Source organism: Crocodylus siamensis, chromosome 1 (assembly GCF_052110815.1).
Source record: "Crocodylus siamensis isolate JL-2025a chromosome 1, ASM5211081v1, whole genome shotgun sequence".
Taxonomy (NCBI): Eukaryota; Metazoa; Chordata; order Crocodylia; family Crocodylidae; genus Crocodylus; species Crocodylus siamensis.
This window is the reverse complement of record NC_143395.1, coordinates 379,742,008-379,765,480: the sequence shown is the minus strand read 5'-3', so window position 1 is coordinate 379,765,480 and position 23,473 is coordinate 379,742,008. Positions and strand designations below refer to the sequence as shown.

The 23,473-nt window shown below is 44.7% G+C and overlaps 1 protein-coding gene across 1 annotated transcript; it reads right to left on the bottom strand.

The window, feature by feature from the left end:
* Window positions 1-1,309: 1,309 nt before the first annotated feature.
* Window positions 1,310-22,055, bottom strand: SLC46A3 (solute carrier family 46 member 3). The gene is made up of 6 exons (XM_090028257.1): window positions 21,785-22,055; window positions 20,327-20,540; window positions 13,065-13,938; window positions 11,839-11,922; window positions 8,279-8,435; window positions 1,310-3,992 (listed from the first exon to the last, which is right to left on the bottom strand). Exons 2-6 carry the CDS (start codon window positions 20,516-20,518, stop codon window positions 3,905-3,907), a joined length of 1,395 nt encoding a protein of 464 aa, XP_089884383.1. The 5' UTR covers window positions 20,519-20,540; window positions 21,785-22,055; the 3' UTR covers window positions 1,310-3,904.
* Between the last annotated feature and the right edge of the window lie 1,418 nt (window positions 22,056-23,473).

The following is a 23,473-nucleotide window of genomic DNA, read 5'->3' as shown; positions in this document are numbered from 1 at the left end:
TGACTAGATCCTCCCTGACCCTTGGCCTAGGTGCGCCTCCCCTGGGGCCTGTGGCGGGCTCAGTGGGGGGGCTGATCTGTTCCCTGCTCAGGAAAATGGAGGCAAAGAAGTTGTTAAATAGGTTACCTTTGTCTTCTGGTGTGATGACCAGATTTCCTAGCATGTCCTGCAGGGGCCCCACATTACCCAGAACCTTCCTTTTGCCCCCTATGTATTTAAAAAGGACTTCTTGATCTTGATCCGGGAAGCTAGTCCCAGTTCTATCTCCGCCTTGGCCTTCCTGACTGCCCCCCTGCATCCCAGAGCAACCTCAGTATAATCCTCCCTGGTGATGGCCCCTCCCCTCCATTGGGTGTGCGCCTCCCTTTTAGCTAGAAGACATTCCTGGATGCTTTTGGTGAGCCATGGGGGCTTTTGCGCCCTCCTACCCTCTTTGATCCGTGTTGGGATTACCTCCCTTTGGGCTTGGAGGATCGTCTCCTTAAGGAGCAACCACTCTTCTTGGACGTCTGGCTCCCCTCCCCTCCAGGACCCCAGTGCCTCCCCTACTATTCTCCTTAGCTCATTGAAGTCCACCATCCTGAAATCTAGGGCTGCTGCCTTACTGCAGGCGTTTGCCACCTTGCGCTGGATGGTGAATTCCAGCAGGCAATGATCACTGTCGCCCAGGTGGTCAAGCACCCGCAGCCCCCTCACCAGGTCGTCACCCATGGCCAGCACCAGGTCCAACAAGGCATCTCCCCTGTTGGGGCTGTGCACCTCCTGGGTTAGATGGAGGTCCTGCATTCTGGCTAGGAACCTACGTGAGTGGTCAGACCTGGCTGACTGCTCTTCCCAGCAGATGTCTGGAAAGTTCAGGTCCCCCATGATGACCGCGTCCTTTGACCTAACTACCTCCATGAGCTGACTTAAGAATTCCTGGTCTAGCTCTTCGCCTTGGTTGGGTGGCCTGTAGTAGACCCCCACCGTTAAGTCCCTTTCCCCCTCGACTGCCTTGTATTCTAACCTAGAGCACTTCAGTGTGCCCCTCTCCTCTGACTCTGTGCTACTTGATGATGATGTGTATTCCTCCTTAATGTAGAGTGCCACACCCCCACCTATAGCCCTTGATATTCACTGCCCATTCATGTGTTGGGTCCCACCACGTTTCAGTGCTTAAACTTTTTGGTGCTGAAACTTCTGGTGCTTAAACTTTTTGGGATTGCTTACCTCTTTGCAAGTTTATAGTGCTGTGTGCCCCCAGGATTACATGTTGCAGTTAATAAAAAAAAAAAGAAACACTCACTACACATAGAGTAAGTAATAGCATAAGGTTGTTTTTAATTTTTCCTTCATTTGAGATTCCCCTTTCCTTTCTGCTTCCCCAGTCCTTCCTGATGTCTACTTTCTAGACCAGTGGTTCTGTTTTTTTAAGCTGAAGGCACCCCTTGACTGACTCAAGGCACCCCTAGGTGCACTGCTCTAGACCAGTGATTTTCAACTACAATGTGTGCACTAGTAGGTGTGCAAATGATTCACAATATAAGCCCAGAGATTTCAAAAAAGAATTAATGGGCGTTTGTAGATGACACTTTAAAGTAGGTTAAATGCCTTTTGCACCTCTTTAATGGCATTGCTGTTTGCACATTTGGTGGCATAACGCACATTAAATGACTTTGGGACACAGCAAATGACTTTAGGGTGCTGCAAACTAAAGCACCTCCGAGGAGTTTTAGTTTCCTACCCTACAGCTGTGGGGAGAAGCACCAGGCTGTGAGAGGCTATGGGGCTGTTCAGGCAACCCATCAGCAGCCTGGGAAGGCAGGCATTACAGAAGGAAAAAAAAAAAGTGGTGAGCCTGATTTCCGACCCCACCCCTGGAGCCTGCCAGAGCTGCGCAGGGGCCTGTCCTTCCCTCTGTGGTTGCGATGCCCCCCAGGACTGCCTGAGCCTGAGGTGGGGGCCGCCGGGGGGGTTTCCGCTGCTGTGAAGGGAAGTACCTGCCCCCACCCTGCTGCCCTGCCCACCAGCAGCTCACTCTCCTCTCCCTGCCACTGGAGGGACAGGTAAGGATCGGGCAGACACAGGTGTACATAACATGGCGGTTTACTTCGCCCTAAATTGAAGTGATGTTTTTAAAAAAAACACCACTTTAATTTAGGGAGAATTAAACCCCTGTGTCATGTACAAATGCCCAATGCTGTTAAAACATTCAATCTGTTGTGATCTTTCTGAGTTCTATGCAATAGAAGAATTGCTCTTATTATTTTTCTGTAGTCAGAAAATGAGTGAAAACTAAGAGCTGGCAGCTTTCAAGGGATGATTTGAGCCTAATAAGTGGTGCCTAGAGTAGAAAAAGGTTGAGAACCACTGCTCTAGACATTTGCCTCATATCCCAGTTTGAGACACAATAACCTAGATTGAATGCTGATTCAATGATTACAATACCAGGCTTGAAACAGCTGATGTTTTTGGCATACAACCTTTGAAAACCTTTTGAGGCAGCAATATGTTCACGAGGAGAACCTGAATGAAAAAGCACATCACTTGAATAGGGTGCATGTATCTGTGCTACGTCCCCTTCCTAGCAGCAAAGGTTTGTGCATTTAAGTCAGTTCATGTTTCACAGTTGATTTCCTAATACAACTTTCCCTTTAATATAGAGGTTCCAGTCAATGCCACCCTTTGTATTTTATTTTAATTTCTCTAACATCTCATAAAAAACAGTAGTACATAGTGCTTTTATAGAATAAAGCAATATTAACTGCTAAATAATCTATTACAATAGGGCTGGGGGAAGTTCCTAAGTGTTCCAATTGGCTACATTTCCATACAGTGTTGTACAGGATGTATGTGAGTTTCTATTTTTGTTTATATATACAGATGCTAAAGTGCAAGGCCAGGGAGCACAAATTGATTTCTTTTTCTGGTTTTCATGATAATTTACTCTTCGGCTAGGAAAAATCATTTAACCTTTCTACCTTTGTTTCCCTAGCACAGAAACAGGAACAAGTGCATAATTATATAAGTGCTAATTATAGTTATAGCATGTACATTGTAAAAGGACATTGTAAAAAGATATGGGTTCATATTTGGTCACCTCCACAACTCACTTATTAAAAAAAAAACATCAACATCTTCTGAGAGAAGGAACTTAACAGGCTACAATGATTTGAGATGCAATAGCTTAGCTGTTTGTACCATACCCCATAATATATGGAGAAATGGCAACAAATTAAAAGTTGATCCTTTTGCAGTCTGAAAAAGTATAGAGTCTGGTCCCTGCAAAAATTTATCCATTTGTCTGATTGCAAGCAGCATTTTATTCAGTCAGGGTAGGGTCCAATGGCTTCAGAAAAGGAAAGGGCAGCTGTCAGACCCATTGCAGTAGCTGTTATGTTAAGTTACACGGGCCTGTTTATAGCAAAACTGCTCCACCTTTAAACCTGTTTCAGCCATGGTCAAAACTAGGGTTAGCTCACTTGTATTACTACAGACCCATGCAGATGCAACAGTATTAGCATGTTCCCCCTCCACTTTTGAGGATCCTATGTTTGTTCGTACTCTAAGACCACTCCCTTCAGCATAACAACGGATAGTTTGTTGCTGAGGGTCTGGTAAACTATCTGTGTCTCAGTGCAAATCTCAGCTGAGAAAGAAGTAGAAACAATACAACTCAAAGTTATTTTCTCTTAATATTTTAAGTCTGTTAAAAAATCTCCCCCCCCACCCCCCCACCATTTTTGCATAGTTAAGTATAAGGACTAAAACATTAGGTAGGAAGACTAGAAATATTAGCAGTTTAGCAGGAATCGTGGCAGGGCTATGTATTGCATCTACAACTACCATACTCTCTTCACCCTCCCTGTATGTACAAACAGTCTGTGCCAGAAGATTAGAAAATGAAGGTAGGTGAATTCTTTGCTTAATCATCAACACTCTCCGCACTGGATATTTCTTCATGTACAAGTAGTGCCAAGTCCTCTTCATGCCAACTGGTGCAGAAAAGCCCACTGCAAGACAGAGATAAGAAAGGCATCTTAGCTGAGAGTAATGACTTGTATTCTGACTCAACACCAACCAACACACCCAATGATTTTCTGTACAGAAATGTCCAGGTGGTTTAATAAATAAAAGGATGATAATATTTGCCCCCTATACAACACAGCTAGACAACCTCATTTCTGTTCTCTATGAAAAGCATGAAGCCACTATGCCTGATTTAGCACAGGCTGCAACAAGCTGCAGTTTCTATTCTGAAATAATAACATTACATGACACCCTCAGAAAGGATGGTTTTACTGGGATAGAGAGAATATTCCAAGGGCAGTATACCACAGGCAGTAATGGATAAAAAAATAGAGGTGATGTTAAAAAATAAATGCATCTATTCTACAGTCCTGTGTCCACAACAGATTAATTTCATAGTAAATGTCCATTACCTTTTGTATAGAAAACTACTTTCTTTAAAAGGAACTTTCTCTATAATGCTTGACTGTATTAATTGAATTTAGATACATATAATATATGGTCCCAATTCCTACAGTAGCTGAAGTGCTAACATTTTTTTTTATAATGCTGTTCTGTGGTACTCTCTACTCCCAGCATGCAACCTTTTGACTTCCAGTTCCATTACTTCTATCAGGTCTAACAGTCCTTGCTGCACTACTGCAGTTAGAAAAAAAGTGTTATTTCAATTATTTCATCAGAGTTAAACTGGCATAAAGCTGGAGTAATACAGTGGCCAATATAGCGGCACAGGGTTCTGAAATTATGAAAAGCACTTAAGTCTGTAATTTTCTTAGTATCTCATTGTGCTGACCTTAAAGTGTTAACTAGTGCAGAAATGTTACAGATTAAGTGCAGGCACTAGGTAAAAGGATACAAACTTCCAGGAAAAAAAAACTGTATTAGAAAATAGTCTTCCCTTTCTTTTTCCCTAAAAGCAAGCATATGAATTAGGAGAGCCGTTTCCTAGCAATACTCATGTTCCAGCTTCTGAGGCATACAATTTACATAAGAGATTGTCAAGTGAATTTAGGTTTTATCAACACCTAGAAAATTTTATTTTTCCCCCTTAATATTACCAAAACACAGCTAACTGAAAATATTACATGTGTCATATTCCCAACGCTGTTCTATCCCTCCAACTTCTTTTAAATATGCACATCATGATTTATTCACACAGCACTTGAGTCCATGTCATGAAGTTACTGGCAAAGTTCCTACTAACTTAATGTTGTGCAACCTAGGGCCTTAGCAGAAAGATTCTTTTGACTTCAATGGGCTTTGTATCAGGCTTATCATACCCACCAGCATCCAGAAGAGAACAGATTACAAAACTGAGTTTTCTTCTTTGAAAGAGCTCTATTAGCCATCAGTTCATGCTAAATTCTTCCTTCAGAAGCACACACACAGTGCTCTTACTCAAGCCTAGGGTTGGGTATTTGACTGGTCAAATAAAACTCAGTCAACTGACCAGTGAAATATTGGTCAAAAATTGTAAAAAATTGCCAATAGGTCTATATAATATGCAGAAAAAGCACACATTTTTCCATTAGGAAATATGCCAAAAATTGATAAATTATTTCTGTAAAGAAAACTACAAAAAAAAGTAGTTTTTTTGTAAAATTTAGGGGTGATAGACATTTTTGGGGCAGATACCGATAGCCAATTTTTAAGGAGGCATATTGGCCGATACTGATCTGATTTCCGACTCAGCTCAACAGCTTGAAGAGCAGTGTCTGGCTGGTAAGTCTGCTGTGGTGGAAGGGGAGGGGAAAGGAAAGAAGCGTGGTGGGGGGAAGATTGAGGCCTCTGCGGTGAGGGAGGAAGTGGGGCAGGGGCTGGAGCAGGCACTGCCCAGCCAAGGAGGAGCATGGGACAGAGTTGCAGCTTCTCCAGGGGGTGTGGGGAGGGGGGGAGGGGTCTGGCTCCCATCATTGTGCACACCCCAGGAGGGCATGGGGGCACGTGCCCCCAGATCTGCATGTGGGGTGAGAGCAGGCTGCCTCTGTGATCTGGGGCTGCGCTAAGCTCTTCCCAGTGTGGGCTGGGCCAGGCTGCACTTGGGGCAGGCAGTGGCAGCAGTTCTAGGAGGGGGATTGGGAGACTACGGCAAATTCTGAGGTGGCTGCAGCCCCCCTGTAACCCCCTGCCAGCACTGCTGCTTCTTGTCCTGAGTGCAGCCCAGCCCAACCCCTGTCCACAGTGGCAGCTGCCCTGTTCCATGCAGATCTGGAGGCACACACCCCCTCAAGCCCTCCCAGGGTGTGTGCAGCAGCAGGAGCCGCCTTCCCCTCTCTGTGCCTCCCAGACAAGCCACAGCTCACTCCTGCACCCTGCCCAGGCAGCACCTGCCTCAGCCCCTGCCCCACGCCCAGCCCCACTCCCTCCCTCACCACAGGGACCTCAATCTGCCCCACCACTGCCCCTTTCCTATCCTCTCCCCTTCCACTACAACAGGCTTACCAGCTGGACACAGCTCTCTAAGTTGCCGGGATGTGCTCCTGGCCCCAAGCGCGCTGCAGCTGCGCACATGCATGGAGCATTTATTGGCCGCATTGTTGGCCGCATCAGGCAAAAAAAAAAGCCAATTTTCGATATAGTTAATTTTCTTTATATTGGTGCCGATCCAATATCAGACCAATGTATTGGTGGTGCACCTCTAGTTAAATTGCTATAATTTTGGACCAGTCAAAAAAACGTGGTCAGTTGACAATATTTGACTAGTCAATTGACTGGGTGACCATCCCTACTCAAGCAAATGAGTGCCACATATATATGGACAACGGGCTGAAAAGCAATCTGTTTAAATTTGCTGATGATACCAAAATTTGGGGTGAGGTGAGCATGCTAGCAGGGAGGGAAAGACTGCAGCGAGACCTGGATAGGTTACAGGGGTGGGCTAACAAAAAGAGGATGCGTTTCAATACTAACAAGTGCAGGGTGCTGCACTTGGGCAGTAGTAACCAGCAGCACACTTATAAGATGGGAAACTCCCTTCTCGAGAGCACGGAAGCAGAAAGGGATCTTGGAGTCATATTGATTCCAAGATGAACATGGGCCGACAATGCGAGGTCATGGTTGGCAGAGCTAACCAGACCTTGTCGTGCATCCATAGGTGCATCTCAAGTAGGGCCAAGGAGGTGATCCTCCCCCTCTACGTGGCACTGGTCAGGCCACGGCTGGAGTACTGTGTCCAGTTCTGTGTGCCCCACTTCAGAAGGGGTGTGGACAACATTGAGAGGGTCCAGAGGAGGCCACCCGCATGATCCAGGGACAACAGGGCAGACCCTACAATGAGAGACTGCGGGACCTGAACCTGTTCAGCCTTCACAAGAGAAGGCTGAGGGGGGACCTGGTGACCGTCTATAAACTCACTAGGGGGGACCAGAAGGGTTTGGGAGAGACCTTGTTTCCCCTAGCGCCCCCTGGCATACCAAGGAATAACGGCCATAAGTTGTTGGAGAGTAGGTTTAGATTAGACATCTGCAAGAACTACTTCACAGTCAGGGCGGCTAGGAGCTGGAACCAACTTCCAAGGGAAGTGATGCTGGCTCCTAGCCTGGGGGTCTTTAAGAAGAGGCTTGATGCCTACCTGGCTGAAGTCATTTGAGCCCAGTTTTTCTCCTGCCCAGGCAGGGGGTCAGACTTGAAGATCTACAAGGTCTCTTACGACCCTACTTCTATGATTCTATATCTAAAGGCAGAATTTATCCCAGGGTGAAGTTACACATTACATTTAGATTGTACTAAGAGCACTTAAAATGGGAGTATTTGCACATTAAAACTTATTAATTCATGCTAATTGCCCTCTGAGAATCTCAAGGTTATTTCACTTCAGGGGAGGGTTACTCTGGGTTGTGCTACCTAGCTCATGTTAGGATAACTCTACTCTGCTTCATGGTGATAAAGCGAGAAATTTGCAGTCCTCCAGCATCCCAGGAGGCACTGTTCCAGTTCCCTCCCCCTTCCCAGGACAGCTGGGATAAAGCCCAGGTGTCCTGGCTCCTGCTTGACAGCCCTCTCATGTCAAGGAGTTATGCAGGCAAGAAATGGTATTAATTCTTAACATGTGACTGCATACAACATGGTTTAACTTTAACACTGCTCAATATTCTATAGATTTAGTATGATCTAAGTGTAATATGTAACTTCACCTTCAGGTTGTACTTCAGTTCACAATCATTAGGTGAAAGGCTAAATTTCATCTACTTAAACTACTCAACTTCAATTCCTACAACATATATTGATCTATAATGAAAACCCTTTGATACATATAAATATATATACTAACCTCAGTATGCTGAGTGGCATTATACAAATACCAGCTGCTAAAAGAAAACTAAAGCCTGGAAACCAGATGACAGTGGCTGCATAGAGACTATTAAAAACTGCATATGCTATGCTACCAGTCACAGCTTCTAAGCAGGCAATACAAGCAAACACAGCACCTGTTAAAAAATAATAAATGAATGAATTACAAAAGAGTATTCACATTTCTAAAAGTACAGTAATTAACTTTGTTTGGAGAAGAGGATGAATAAACAAAAAATCAACAGATCCACTGTTACCATGGTCATTTCATGTCACCCACGTATTGTACATTTCATTAGCATGTTTTGCATGGGAACCTCCACTAAAAGCACTGTTTGGTAAGTGGAGATTCCTTTTCTCTACTAAACTCTTCCTATGTTTCTACTTTCTGTAATGCTCTTATCTAAAATTAAATTCAATCTATTCATCCACACTTTCAAGGCTCTGTGAAACTCCACTCTACTTTTCCATCCTTTCCTCTCCTACTTTTTTCCTATAGAAGGGCATGCCCCAAGGGTGGCTGTGATGTCCCCTGGTGACCATAAGGCTCCTGCCCCACTCGGCTCCCCAGGGGGTACCTTCTCTTTTCCTCTTTCCTGCCCCACCTTGATGGAATTATTTTTCTGTTGTAGAAGACAAGTTGCCCCAGGGTCCCTAAGCAAGCCCTAACCTGCCTTGGCCAGTGAGTTCCTCCTGTATCCAGTTGATCCAGTCCTGTTCTCCAATGCCCTAAGCAGGGCCCCCATTGGCCCCATCAGAGCTCCAGGCCACCTTGAGAGCTATTTGTGGCCTCCTTCCACCCCTACGGCCACATCCTTGCCTTGAAGGTATTACTTTTGATGCACATACCACCTTGTACTGGCTTCAGCCCTCTTAGCTTTAGCCTGCTGGCTCTTCTTGCTGTTGACTGCCAGCCTAGGCCCACTTTCTCTAGTCCAGCTTCTGAGTCTCAGCCTGTTCTGGCCCTCTGCCCATGGCCCATCCCACTCTGCTGGGGGCTCAGGCCCTGGCCCTCTTTGCTGGAGCCTGCCCCTTCCTCTCTGTTGGGGCTCAGGCCCTGGCCTTCTTGGACACACCCTATCCTTGATAGGGCTGAAATTATGGCATGCCTCCCAGGCACCCCGGGTGGCCTCCTGTTCTTCCCTCCAGCCTGTCCTGTCCCCCAGTTCTGATGCAGCAGGTATCTCTTTAGTATGTAAATTTTTCTGAAAAGAGAAAAGGTAGGTACATCTGACAAGATAGGCTGTCACCTATGAAAGCTTGTGCTTTTCTGAACCAGTTAGTCTTTTAAGGTGCTACCCTGTCCTGCCTTCAGCCTGTTTTTAGAAAAGAGTCCTTTTCAACATGCTTACACATGGTATGGTGTGGGTATGTTTATAGTGCTACAGATAAAATCACATTAAGCATACAGATATCATAAATGATGCACTGTCTCCTATATCAAACCACGTAACTACACAAAATCCTGAAGGATGCCCACAAATGGCAAATAAAGATATGCGTATGTTAACAGAGATCAGTATAAAGACATCTTTGCTTTACTTTGAGATGCTGGTTTCCAAAAAAAATGAACATCTCCAAACATTTTTTTGTACAATGTGAGCTGACAGTTTCACAAAATGCAGCTACTCATAATTCTGAAACAGGGCTCAGAGTCATAACATGGTGCAATAACATGGTATAACATGGAGAAGAGACTGATGTCATATATCTTGACTTCAAAAAAGCTTTTGATCTGGTATCCCATGATCACCTCTTGGCCAAACTGCCCAGTTGTGGCCTTGGCTCCACCACGATCCGCTGGCTGGGAAATTGGCTTCGTGGTCGGACCCAGAGGGTTGTGATTGATGGCAGTCACTCATTGTGGTGCCCTGTGACCAGTGAGGTCCCTCAAGGCTCTGTCCTGGGACCCATACTGTTCAACATCTTCATTAATGATGTGAACATTGGAGTCAGGAGTGAACTGGCCAAGTTCGCCGATGACACCAAACTTTGGGGCAAAGCATCCACACCAGAAGATAGGCGGGTGATCCAGGCTGACCTGGACAAGCTCAGCAAATGGGCAGACGAGAACCTCATGGTGTTAACACCAAAAAATGCAAGGTTCTCCACCTTGGGAGGAAAAACCTGCAGCACCCTTATAGGCTCGGCAGTGCTACGTTGGTTAGCACTACAGAAGAAAAAGACTTGGGGGTCATCATTGACCACAAGATGAACATGAGCCTGCAATGCGATGCTGCGGCTAGTAAAGCGACCAAAATGCTGGCGTGCATCCATAGATGCTTCTCGAGCAAATCCCGGGACATCATTCGCCCCTTGTACTCGGCCTTGGTGAGGCCACAGCTGGAGTACTGCGTCCATTTTTGGGCTCCACAATTCAAAAAGGATGTGGAGAAGCTTGAGAGAGTCCAGAGGAGAGCCACGCGCATGATCAGAGGTCAGGAAAACAGATCTTACGATGACAGGCTGAGAGCCATGGGACTCTTTAGCCTGGAAAAGCGCAGGCTCAGGGGTGATCTGATGGCCACCTATAAGTTTATCAGGGGTGACCACCAGGATCTGGGGGAACGTTTGTTCACCAGAGTGCCCCAAGGGATGACGAGGTCGAACGGTCACAAACTCCTGCAAGACCGTTTCAGGCTGGACATAAGGAAGAATTTCTTTACTGTCCGAGCCTCCAAGGTCTGGAACAGTCTGCCAGCGGAGGTGGTTCAAGCGCCTACATTGAACACTTTCAAGAGCAAATTGGATGCTTATCTTGCTGGGATCCTATGACCCCAGCTGACTTCCTGCCCTTTGGGCAGGGGGCTGGACTCAATGATCTCCCGAGGTCCCTTCCAGCCCTAATGTCTATGAAAATCTATGAAATAACATATTTTAAACAAAAGCCACTCCTTGTCAACTTTAAAGTAAAGATCACTGAAAAACACTGTGTGTACTGTGTTGTGCTTCTTTTCTGTACTACGCATGTAAAGTGCTGTTAGTTTGAAATCTAAACATTCATTGTTTTATAGGTGTAAGAATGAACAGGTTATATCCTTTGGAAAAGGCAGGGAAGCCATAAGCAATGTTTCACAATTCAATGTTTGAGTTTGTAATTGTTTCTTTTAATCTTCTCAAGTGTTCTGAAGGTTGACAATTCACCTTTTTGCCCTTCACAATACAATTTGTAATGGCTGACTTCACATAAGCAATATATCTTTCCCTGGATGTAAAAATGTGCTGAATGTTAAAAACACTTGTAAAGTCAAACCTGTGTAAGTGCACTTCAACTTTCCATTGCTCTTTGTTTTAAAAAGGATTTTTTTTCAAAATAGTAACACTGGTCAGAGGCTAACGCCTAATCTAATTTATACAGATTTAGAAACCAAAGTCATACGGGTATTACTTAAATACCTAGATAGAAAAGTGGAATCTGAAATTAAGAAAATGTGACATCATAATATCAATGCAAATTGAAAGAAAATGAAAAGCCCTATCTAAGAGTCTATCTGTTTTAAATTACCCAATGGCTGTCTTCTTTTTAAAAATTCAAATTACCTTGTTCACTATCCAGAACCACTTTTGACAACATGGATCGCAGAACAGGAACAGGCATAAAGCACAGGAGAGATGGCACCCTCACTGTAAAACAATATGAAACAAGTATAAGTGACTAAAATAGTTAAACTTTAGGTGTTTAAAGGTGAACTGCAGTGATTTTTCTAAAACAAGTCAGCTACATATTTATGGTTTGAATGCCCCAAATAGTAAAAGTCATAGGGATTCAAAGCAGAACTCTATGATGATACAATTATTTTTAACTATGTTTACAAAGGAAATGTTCATAAACCCAAGTCATATACAAATAATTGAAAACACAAAGCTATGAGCAGGTAATGCCATTAACTGTCTGTACTCTTTCTTTTTTTAATTTGCATTTTAAATCCAACATGCATTTGATTCTACTTTACATTCCTTTTATGTTTTTGGTGCTTATAAGGCAGGGATGTCAAAGATGCAGCCTGCAGGCCACTTCTGGCCCATGTAGCCATTTCTTTTGGTCTGTGGGGCTCCTGGAGGAATTCAGGGTAGGCTGAGCAGGGCAAGGCCTGCCTCCAGTTTCCCAGGTCCAGAGCCCTGCTGGGGACACGTGTGGGCAGCAGGGGGAAAGTGACAGCTGCATTAACTCTGTGCCACTGCTGCTAGTCACCCTGCTGCCTTTTACGCCATTACCACAGGTGGGTCCAAATCTGGCCCACGAGGCTCCTTATACTCAGGATCCAGCCTATGAGGAGCTTTGTTATCTGGTTCTGGCCTACGAGCTGTAGAGAGTTGAATGTGCCTTCTTTAAGGGATTAGCTGCTTTCACTGTATACAATATAACAGAGCCATCCAATTGCTGACCCATGGATCACATGCAGCCCCTGAGTTAACCTGTAGCCCTTGGGTTCCCAGTCTGGATGCTGCTCCCCCTATTACTCTTGCTGCTACCCCTGTGATCTCTGGGCTCCATGTCCCCCTTCCACTTCCTGCTCCTGGCCCTCTCCCTAGGATTGTGTGGTATGGCCCACAGGGCCAAGAGAGCCCATGGCTAGGGCACTTCAGGGATACCGCTGCCCTGTGTGGCACAGGGGTGCTGATATGGTGCAGCAGGGAGGAGTCTGCATGGTGCAGCATGTGACCAGGGGGAAATATGGCATATACAGCATGCGGTTGGTGGAGACTGTCAGACTCATGTTGGACAGTCCTGGGGTATAACAAGTTTTCACTACCTTTGAACTTACCTAAAAACATGAGCAGTGTAGTTTTGGCAAAGGCAGCCATGATTATTCCTCCAATATAAGAAAATATCCCAATGAAAACAATATAAATGTCTTTCATAAACTGAGAAAACAAGTACACTCCTAAAAAACTGGTCAGAGAGACAGAAGTGAATGCAGCTGCTCCATAGCCAATGTAGACTTCGTTCCAGCAGAGAGGAGCATCCAGTTCATACAAAGTAAAAAGGGAAGTCCCACCAATCATGGCAAAGAAATAAGACATAAATGCAAAAAGCAACACAGTGATTAAAATTCGTTTTTTACAAGAGGAAGTTTTAAAAAGCATGTACACTCCAGAAAACGTTTCTTTAAGGCTGTCTTTACAAGATAATGTGGCATGTTGCTGGGATTCAGCTACATCCACAGTCTCCTTCAGCCAAAATATAATATAGAAAATATTAATACCGTGAAGCAGAGATGCAATTGTAAATGTCCATGTAAAGCCTATTCCTCTGATGAAGTAGCCTGAGGACAGTCCTGCTAATCCAGACACAAGTCCCAAAATCAAATCAATTACAGCTATGCGTTTAGTTTTCTGCTTTTCATCATGACATAGATCTGCTACAAAAGCAAACCCACCTCCAAGGAAAGTGGTCATGCTTCCAAACAGTCCACTAACGAATGCAAGAGCAAAAAATAGAGAGAGAGTCCAGGAGAAATATGACAAGATACTGTAGAAAGCATTTGTCATAAAAGCTCCCAGGGAAGGCAGAACCAAAGCTCTTTTGCGTCCATAGCGATCTCCATTAGCTACAACTATAAAAGCAACTATAATGCTGGGAACTGCCCCACTTAAGTCCATTTGCAAAGAAAAAAGGGAGGCCTTTTGTTGGACTTCCTGCAAAAAAAAAAAAAAAAAGAAATTAATGACACAAAGCAGTTATATGTCCAAAATCTCCTGCTGTAACATTTCACTCTGTCTGCCTTCCCTCAGTATTAATTGCTGTTATAAAAGCAAGATGCTAAAACCCTTATTCACAAGAAGTCCTTGCTTCCTGAGTAAACCCAAGGGAGTCAAAAAGACTATTCCTATGAGTAAGCATTTGCAAGATAAAGCACCATAACCCTGCAACACAGGAACAACGGGTCCTCCCTACTTTTACTGAAGTCAGGGGCAAACCAAGCACTTCTTACAGCCAGATTCTGATTCCTGTAGGGAGTAATGCCTTTCTTCACAGAGTGACAGTATTGACTACTTATTGATCAACGTGCAAACCAGTGCAAATAAGGAGATCAGGATGTGTACCCAAAGGGAATCTTACACAGCCCAAAATAATGTATTTTTTCATATACAACATGCCCCATGGGGGGGGAGGTGCATGATGTATGAGACATGAAGTATTTTACTTTTCAGTAAAGTTCCACACATGCATATAGTACTGTTCAGGATTGTGAGGGTTAGTATGTTTTTTTTATTCAATGTCTCCTCAGCATGTATTATTTTTTATGGACACAGCACTATATGCATGTGTGGAACTTTACTGAAAAGTAAAATACTCTATTTCTCATACATCATGCACCTCCCCCTCCCATGGGGCATGTTCCTGCTGTTCAGGATTGTGAGGTCTTCCTAATGAAGTGAAATAGCTACAAAATTCATCCAATATGTAAATCTCTTTGCAGGCACTTGGCTACTTTTTTAAAGATAAAAAATAAACTCTTGGGTTTGGAAAATCTCAAAGTCACTAGCAAGAAATGTTGCCACAGGTATTTACATAAGGTACATTAGCTGCATTATGGCGATAAGCTAACAATAACCCTAAATGGAAACTTTTAGTTTAACTCTTACTAAATTTGGTTTAGCAAGAGTTAAAAAAAACATACTTCACAGACATAATGTATAACACATTTATCATTAAGAGTAGTTGGGTTAATAATTAAATCAGCTTTGAAGAAGAAAAAAAGGTGACCACATCACATGCAAAGTTATTTTGCACATGATGCTAGTTGATAATCAAAGTGATATCCAGCTCTCAGATTGAGATCTTGATTTTAATTTATTTTATTAATTTATTTACAGAAGGGGAGTCACAACAACAGCTGGAAAGGAAGCAGCTTGCTCAGTTAAGATAGCTGTGATAGGAAGGAAAGTGGCTTGATCTGCATAATATATATCATGGTCATTCCACAGAATACAGTTAATATTGTGGGAAGACCAAGGCCACTTCAGAAGTTTACTTGGAGTTTTTCTGAGGTATCACAAGTTTTCTGGGCTAAAATTTGTCAACCCACAGACAGTAGGAGGCATAGCTGCCCAAGTCCACCCAGGATGTTCTAAGATCCTGAAATAAGTCAGTAACACAAGAGGTATCCATGGAAGGCTGAAGTGTTCACACACACTGCTCCCTGAACTCCCTGTCACTCTGCCATATGGCAGTATGGTTACTTCAGAGGTTGTGTTGTCACTGCCTTCCACTGCCTGCACCACTGCCACCGTGAGGGGATTGGATATCATGGCGTGAGAAGTTTAAATGGAGAATGATAGTTTAGTTTCTGGCATCTTCACTAGTGACAGATTCTCGGACAGAGTACTGGGTTTCATCCTTTGATGCTGCACCTGTTTGAGACGGGGGGAAGCTATGGCCTAGACAGTGGGAAAGGAAGCAATGAGATCGACACAAAAAGGAGGGGGAGGATTAAGTGGAAGGGAAGAGGCCCTGTCTATAGAGTGCACTGGTGCAAAGGGAAGCCAAGCAGCCTGAAGACAACAGCAGTAGGACAGGAAGTGATTTAACCTAAGAAGACTTTAGAGAGACACATACACATGGGAAGGGAAACTACTTGCCCTGAAGAGACAGTAGCAGTGGGAAGGGAAGGCCCTCAGACAAATGGCTACAATGAACAAAGCAGGGGCCTCTCAGGGGACAATGATTTACTGCATTAATGAAGAGTGAAAAAAATTGTTGAATGGGTACACTTTTGGCACAGTTAAGAAGCAAACAGGGCTCTTCTGTACTTCCTGTTGGATGCCTTGTTTTCTTTACTACAAACAGGCACTCAGATATTACAGCGATGTGTATGATAGAAATGCCAATACACTAGCAATAAACAGTACTTCTACATATCATCCCTGCACAGACAGGAGTGCTCAAGGGTTTTGCATAACAATTTTGAAAAAGAAAAGAAAAACTACTAGAAATATTTTAGCTATAAAGAGGCACTCCTTTAACAACATTGAGCAAGAAGAACAATACTGTATATGAGTGATGGGACTTCTGTTTTGCTAGCTCTTTTTGTAGCGGGGGGTTCATTTTTTTTCTTGGAGGAGGAGGATGTCTAGCACACAGGAAAGACAAGTTCAGGTGCTCAGCTGTAATTCAGCATGGCTCCACTAACTTCAATGAAAGTGCCCTGATTTATACTAGTAACCTAGCTTAGAGGGGAAGAGGGACACTACATTTATAGTACATCCTTCCTTTGCCTTGTGACAGGGTATTTAGCAGAATTGACAGATCTGTTAGAATCTGACACGGCCACACCATAAGCACTTCTGCTATAGTCTAGAACTCTTAGCCTCTGGGCTTCCAACCATTTGCCCCAGTGCCTACCCCACCAGAGCTGGGTACTTACAGTGTATGAAAATGATCAATGACCAGTTCAAATATTTATAAAGCAAATGAACATCAGAAAGTATGAGCCAAACCTTCAGCTGTTTTAAAACTTCATAGCACCATTGATTCAAAGCCACTGATTTACACCAGCAAAGGTGGTGGCCCTATTTTCTTAATCTGCAAATACACCAGTAGTGTGACAGGAGCAGCAGCAATACATACTGCCTTTGTGAGGAAGGGGGAACAAAAATAGCTATCACCACAATCAACACAAAAGCAACATTACACTACTCCATGTATCGCCACAGCCCTGGGTACAGACTTGCTCTGCCATGCCTTTGAAATTCACAATACCCTAAAACATGACTAAGCAAAAACAAAAAAAGTCCTAGAATACAAAATGAAAAGGATGCAAATGAAGGCAGTCCTGACTTAAATAAGGATTATATTAGAAGAGGATTGTGCCTTAGGCAAAGCAATGGACCAAGTAGGATAAGCTGATAGTGCCCCATAATTAAAGAATGTTACAGACCAGTAAAGGATAATGCATGCAGGGTGTGATAAATGACATCTCAGTATCAATCATCTGAGTTCAGTTAGAAGAGGTTTTCTTCACCCCTATAATCAGAAAGCTCCAGCTTTCATTCCAGTGACTTCTAAACCTCTTTTTAATTAATTATAAAATAAATACATTCTCCCACATCATAAGAAATAATGATACCATATACTGTGAAGGCTTTGTCCATCTTTGACTGTATCCTATATTACTCTGCAGACCCAAGTTCTCTCTCTGTCCTCTATTCATTCTCTCATTTTCCTTGGACACTGGTGGGATTTAAGAAGCCCACCTGCAGCACTTACAACCAAGAGTAGACAAAATGAAGTAAAAAATGGAGTATGCGTCTTCCTCAAAGACTGGTGCAAACAGTAGGGATGGAATACTTATGGCAGAAAAAAATTCAAGGCATCTGGGCACCTATGCATAAGAAGCCTACCAATATTTAGACTGCTTTAGAAACCAAGAATACTCCAAGCATACATATTCCCAGCAAATGACTTGGGGTTTACATTTTTCAGTCTACTGTTTTCACCCACTTTCACACAGGATTATTCAGTGGGGTGCAATTGAAATTGATGGGAGTTTTGCAATTGACTTCAGTGGGACAAGGATTTCACATCCAAGTACTGTGTTGATGGATGTAGTATAAAAACACAGGATAGAGAAAAAAGACCATAATTATTTAAGAGGTTTTAGCTATTTAATGTCTTTATTAAATGACTAAAATTGAAAATTGGCAGGGCACAAGTAACAAAAATGGTTTACAGGTCAGCTTCCTGTTCACTGTCCTTGGAGGAGTCATCGACTTGTAATAACTGCAAAGTTAGTTGTTTTTATGCATGTGTTATGTCAGCTGTGTAAATAAGTACATTCCCACAGAAACTTGTGTATAAAATCATCTGAAATTCAGCTGACTCATGGTTAACATGTATTTTGCTTCAGTGCTTTGCAGAGTGGAATATCAAATCTTGCTTTTCTAAGCATACACTATCGAATTTTGAAGAACAGCTTATATTTCACGAGGCTCTGGTAAACATCAACTGTAGGAAAAAGTGAAACTGTTTTCATGAAGTTGAATTAAGTTTCTAGATGAGCCACTGCAGTTAGGAGTATCTGCAACATAGGCAGGCTGTGTAGTAGTTGTCTTTATGATAATATGACATAATATGTCAATATTATTCTACCTAAAATGTAACCTGTAGTAAGAACGAATATGGGATAAAAATATCATTTGTGGGTGATACACAAATGCTAATATAATGAAAAAGCCTTGATCTAGCCAAATTCACCCACAGCCTTCTTCATAAAAAATCTTAGGATTCTTTCTCTGCAGTAGACTGAGCTACTCAGATGTAAAACTCACTTGCTATGGAAATTTTTCTTCCCCTTAAGGGCTTAAGAGCTTTGCAGCCTGTAGGGGAAATTTATGTGTTCATCCCTGTGCTCAAAGAATTATTACAATTCTGCAGTACCTTTTCTGCCATAGGAGAGAAATGAGTATGGTTGCAGAAACTCAGCCTCATGTTCTTTAAGCTGTTTGTTTTGATTTAGACCTTGCAGAGACATTAGAGCAGTGCTTAGCTGCATGGCTATATCTGACAGACTGTTGAAAGGGGACTTCCACTTCAGATCACCAGAAAGACCCTAGCCCCACCTCTTCCTAACAGCATCCTGAAGTTGTGCATAGCTGCTTGCAGCTATTTAATTAGTGAAAGACCCATTCTTGGGGGTTAGCCAGGAAGATCTGTTTGTGCCTCTGATTCTCATAGAAATATATTTGACAGCTACCTTCCAATCAATACTAAGAAGACTAAAGAGTGGCTTTTGTTAGATGATTTGTCTGTCAAGAAACAGTACTACAGCAAAAATCAATTTAATTTTTAACCTTAAGTTTTTCCCTAGTTGTCAAACCAATTTTCATGTCAGGAACTCTGGACAGCTTCTTTAAGCATATGCATCATAGTCCCCATGTGCCATGCCAACGTGTGTAAATGTCATAGATGGCCGTCATGGGAATGGGTAGCCCAGGAGTGGGCAATTATTTCAGGTGGAGGGCAGCTTACTGAGTTTTGGCAAGCCATCGAGGGCCGCATGACAGGCAGCCAGGGGCAGATAAATATTAATTTTCTAAATTTTTTAGGGGGCCCACAGGCCAGACAGAATGGCCTGGCGGGCCGCATCCAGCCCACGGGCTGCATTTTGCCCACCCCTGGGGTAGCCCCACCAAGATTAAAAACTAGGATCTGAAAAGAATTCTTCACTCCAAGTGCTACCTATCACACTGCTGCACTCTCTGTGACTGGGTTACAAGGGGCATTGACTGGCACTTTTTACCATTTACCAAACACTCAATGTGTTTTACCATTTTCACCTAAGTCCATAAGAAGCGGCTGTACAATGCTAAAGATTCTACTCAGTATCTAATTACCAAACAGGATACATATAAACATTGTTAAAATATGTTTTAAATATAACTAAAAGAAATAGTTAACAAACAGTTGAGATACTGCCACCCTGACAATGCACATTTCACAATTGGCAGGACAGGGAAATCTAAGTTTTCTAATGTTATTGAAGAATCAGATCAGTTTTAAAATTCTGGTTTATTTCTTCCCTCCCAGTTTCCTGTCTCTATCAACATCTCTCCCCGGGTTATATGCATTTAACCTAGGCTGGTTCTGCAAGTTTTGTTGATAAGCTTAACTGTAGGCACTTGAGTAGTCTGAAAGAAAGAGAGAGACTACTTATAGTACACAAAGTTAAATATGTGCACAAATCTTTGTAGATTGGTGCCCTACTTCATAAGCTTCTTACTGCAAAGATAGTATTTTCCCTTTGGGGACCAATCCTGTGAGGGAATATTCATTTTCAGCTCCCAGAGACTTCAGAAAGAATTGAATTTCCTCAGAATCTTGCCAAAGTAGGTTCTTTGTCTATGAAACACTATATACATGAATGGTACCATGTAAATAATACTGAAATAGTAATTTTGCAGTAGTTAAATCAACTTACTGTTATATATATATATATTTATTTATTTACAGAATATTTAGATAGCCCTTCACTGTAAGTTTTCATTTATAATTTTTTTTTTTTTTACTTTTCTCCCCTCTTACCTTTTGTTTGATATAGGCTGGGTTACTTTGATTTTGCTCACAGTAAGTAGTGTTGCCATAATCAATGAAAGTGGTATTGTTTTCTTCTTCCCACAGCCTTCGATAAATATACTGTTGTACTAGTGGGAGGGACAAGAAAAAAGCAAAACAGTATATGACAATGACAGGTTCCACCAAGAAAACCTTCCTCATGTCTGGATTCCAGTTTAAGTCTCTGTTTCAAGAAGAAAAAGCAAATATTAGCTATCAGAAAGGAAAAGTATGCACTGACCTATTGACTGCAATTCAGTGAACTCAAACATTTGGGGATATTTTTGTAGACAAGCAGGAAGTGTCAGTTATTTTCTCTCTGCCTTTTGGGGAGGAGCTTAGTCTTTTTTTAAACCAGGCTTGTTTCCAGACAGCTGCTATGTAACAGACTCCTAAAAATCTTATTAAAAGGAATTTAGCATATTCAATCAGGTTCCTTTTAAATAATTACATGCTTGAATATCTTAGGGTTAGCAGCTTCTTCTTCTCTCACTGTATTTGCATCTTAGTTTATCTTTTGCCATTTTCAGGGGTCTCTCAAACACATGACCAAGATTCTCAGAGTGTCTGACCAGGAACAGACGATTGTTAAGTTTGTAACATACAGCTCGAGAGAAATCAAAGACAAGTGTCTTCCTTCCCTCAGATAAGAAATGTCCCCTGCCTGGGACACTCCAATCCTTTATCGGGGAGGGGCGGGGGCGGGGGAGAAGGCAGGGTAGATTGGTTTCCACCTTGCAGCTCAGACTGGGAAGGTGCAGGTGCGCAACTCAGCCAGAGCTACAGGCAAGGGGGACGCCTGAGAGGACGCTCAGGAGACACCACGCCTCACGCAAAACACAGAGACACGCGGGGACAAGCACAGTGCAGGGACACACGTAAACACCAGCGTGGACGTGGCTCGGCCTGGCAGGAGCTCCCCGAGGGACACGCACACCCATGGCCTGGGACAGACACGCCGCCCATACCCTCCCCTCCCCACTCAAGGGGCACGGAGACACCCGTGTCCCTGGCTCTGCGTGACACCGGCTGTTTCTGAGCGCGCCCGAGCATGCCCACGGCCCAGGGCGGGTGTCGCGTGCGCCCCCGGGTGGACGGGGGGAGCGGAGGGGGTGTCCGCCGGGTGCCTGCCGCGGGCGCGGGCGTCCCTCGGGGCGCTCCCGCCAGGCCGAGCCGCGTGTGCGGGACAGCAGCCGGGGGCCGGCTCCCGAGGGTTGCGAAAGCGGAGCCCGGGACAGCCAGGCACGACCGCAGGAAGGGTCTCTGTGTGCGTGTGTGCGCGCGTGTACGTACATACGTGTGTGCGTGCACGTACGTGCGTGCGTATGTGCGTGTGCGTGTGTGCAGTACGTGCCGGGCGGGGTGTGCGCGGGCTCGGCGGGACCCGCGGCCGCCCCGTTACGCGCCGCCGCCGCCGCCGCCCCTTACCGCCCGCGCCGCCGCCAGCTCCTCCGCACGCCTCGGCCGGCCGTGCCGGCATCTCCGCAGCGGCCCCCGGGGGCGCAGCGGGGCCTCGCCCGGCCGCACAGCTCTGCCCATTGGCCGCGATTGCTCCGGGCCGCCCCCTGTGCCGCCGCAGGGCCCGCCCGCTGTCACCCCAGACACGCAGCGGGGCGTCCCGGGCAAGGGACGCAGCGAGGCCTTTCTTCTGGCCCAAGTGCCTGGCTTCCAAGAAGGTCGGAGCGAATCCACTAAAGCAGCAGCAGCAGCCTCTCTCTTTTATTTCCTTCTCAGCTTGCCTCCAGACCCCGCCACCACCTCTCACAGGCATCTCTGAATGTCAGCCAAGATCCACTGTTCCCTGGCTTCTCCCCAGTTTGGTCTTCAGGTGTCTGTCTCAAGAGGGGGTTTCTGCTCTTGTCCAGAAGAGTTCTGGTTATTGCCTATTTAAACACCCACAAAAAAAGCTTAAAATCCTAGGACTGGAAGGGGCCTCGGGGTTCATCTGGTCTGACCCCCACGCACGCAGTATGCTACCCCTAAATCAGGGCTGCCCAGCTGGCAGTCCAAAGGATGCATACAGTCTGCAGGGGGTTAAAGACTTCTGGTTTGTGTGCCACTTCCCCCGCTGCTCCTGCTGCTGTGGTCTTCGGACTCCTGCTTCCTCCAACTTTCACTTCCGACCCCCATCCTTGGGGGCAGAGCAGGGCAGGGCAGCATGCCCCATGGAACCTACGATCCACAAGGGGGTCAGGACACCCTTGCAGGACAGCATCGGAAGAGGATGCCCACTGCACACCTGGGAAGCCTGTACAGCATGGCTGCAGGGGGTTTACAGCAAGGGGCACCAGTTTCTTGGGGGATGCCTGCCCCATGGCATGTAACTCAGGGTGCAAATGGCCCCTGGCTGTTCAGAAGTTGGAATGGCCCATGAAGCAGGAGGGCTTTGCTTGGCCCCGTGCATGTGCTGGTGCCAAAGCTGAGCAGCAAGGAGCTGCACCCATGATGCTATTGCTTTGCCCAGGCCCCCGCCCCCGCCCACACACCAACCTCCTCAAGGCTGTGGCATAGGCACAGATTCCAGCAAACCAAGCTCAGAGTAACTCCCCAGCAGCTGGCAGCTACACTCACACCCCAGCTGAGGAGTGGGGAGGGGCTGGGGGAAAAGACAGCATCACAGAAGCAGCTTCCAGTGTCCTGGCCCCAGCAGTAATTCACAGCTGAAGCCACCCAGCCCACAACAGACCAGAGCAGGGTTGTTCTGGCCTGCTGCTTGAAAAGGTTGCCAGCTGCTGCCCTAAACCTGTGGTTCTCCACCTTGTTAGACTCAAGGCACCCCACAGAAAATGCCAGCTCTTAGCCTTCATTCATTTTTGACTACGGAAATACAATATAGCAATTCTTTTCATGCAAAGAACTCAGAAAGACCACAGGAGGGCAGAATGTTTTTGACGCTATGTATTCCTATTTGAAAGGTCTCAGTTTATGTTGTAATTCATGTGTAGGTAGATGTTTGCCCTAAAAGGGCTAATTTTGCCTGGCACCCCGCAGCACCCTTAAAAGGATCTCACAGTACCCCAAGGTGCCATGGCATCCTGGTTAAGAATCACTGCCTAGATGAGGTTTAACTAGCACCAAATAGAGTTATGCTATTGCTTCCTGCACATCTACACATGC

Bases quoted from the DNA above. Each gene is read 5' to 3' on its own strand.
- SLC46A3 (XM_090028257.1), bottom strand. From the start codon at position 20,518: ATGAGGAAGGTTTTCTTGGTGGAACCTGTCATTGTCATATACTGTTTT. The intron at 11,923-13,064 runs GTAAGTTCAAAG...ATTGTTTTACAG, and splicing joins TACACTGCTCATGTTTTTAG to TGAGGGTGCCATCTCTCCTG. The intron at 3,993-8,278 runs GTTAGTATATAT...TCTGTCTTGCAG, and splicing joins ATGCCACTCAGCATACTGAG to TGGGCTTTTCTGCACCAGTT.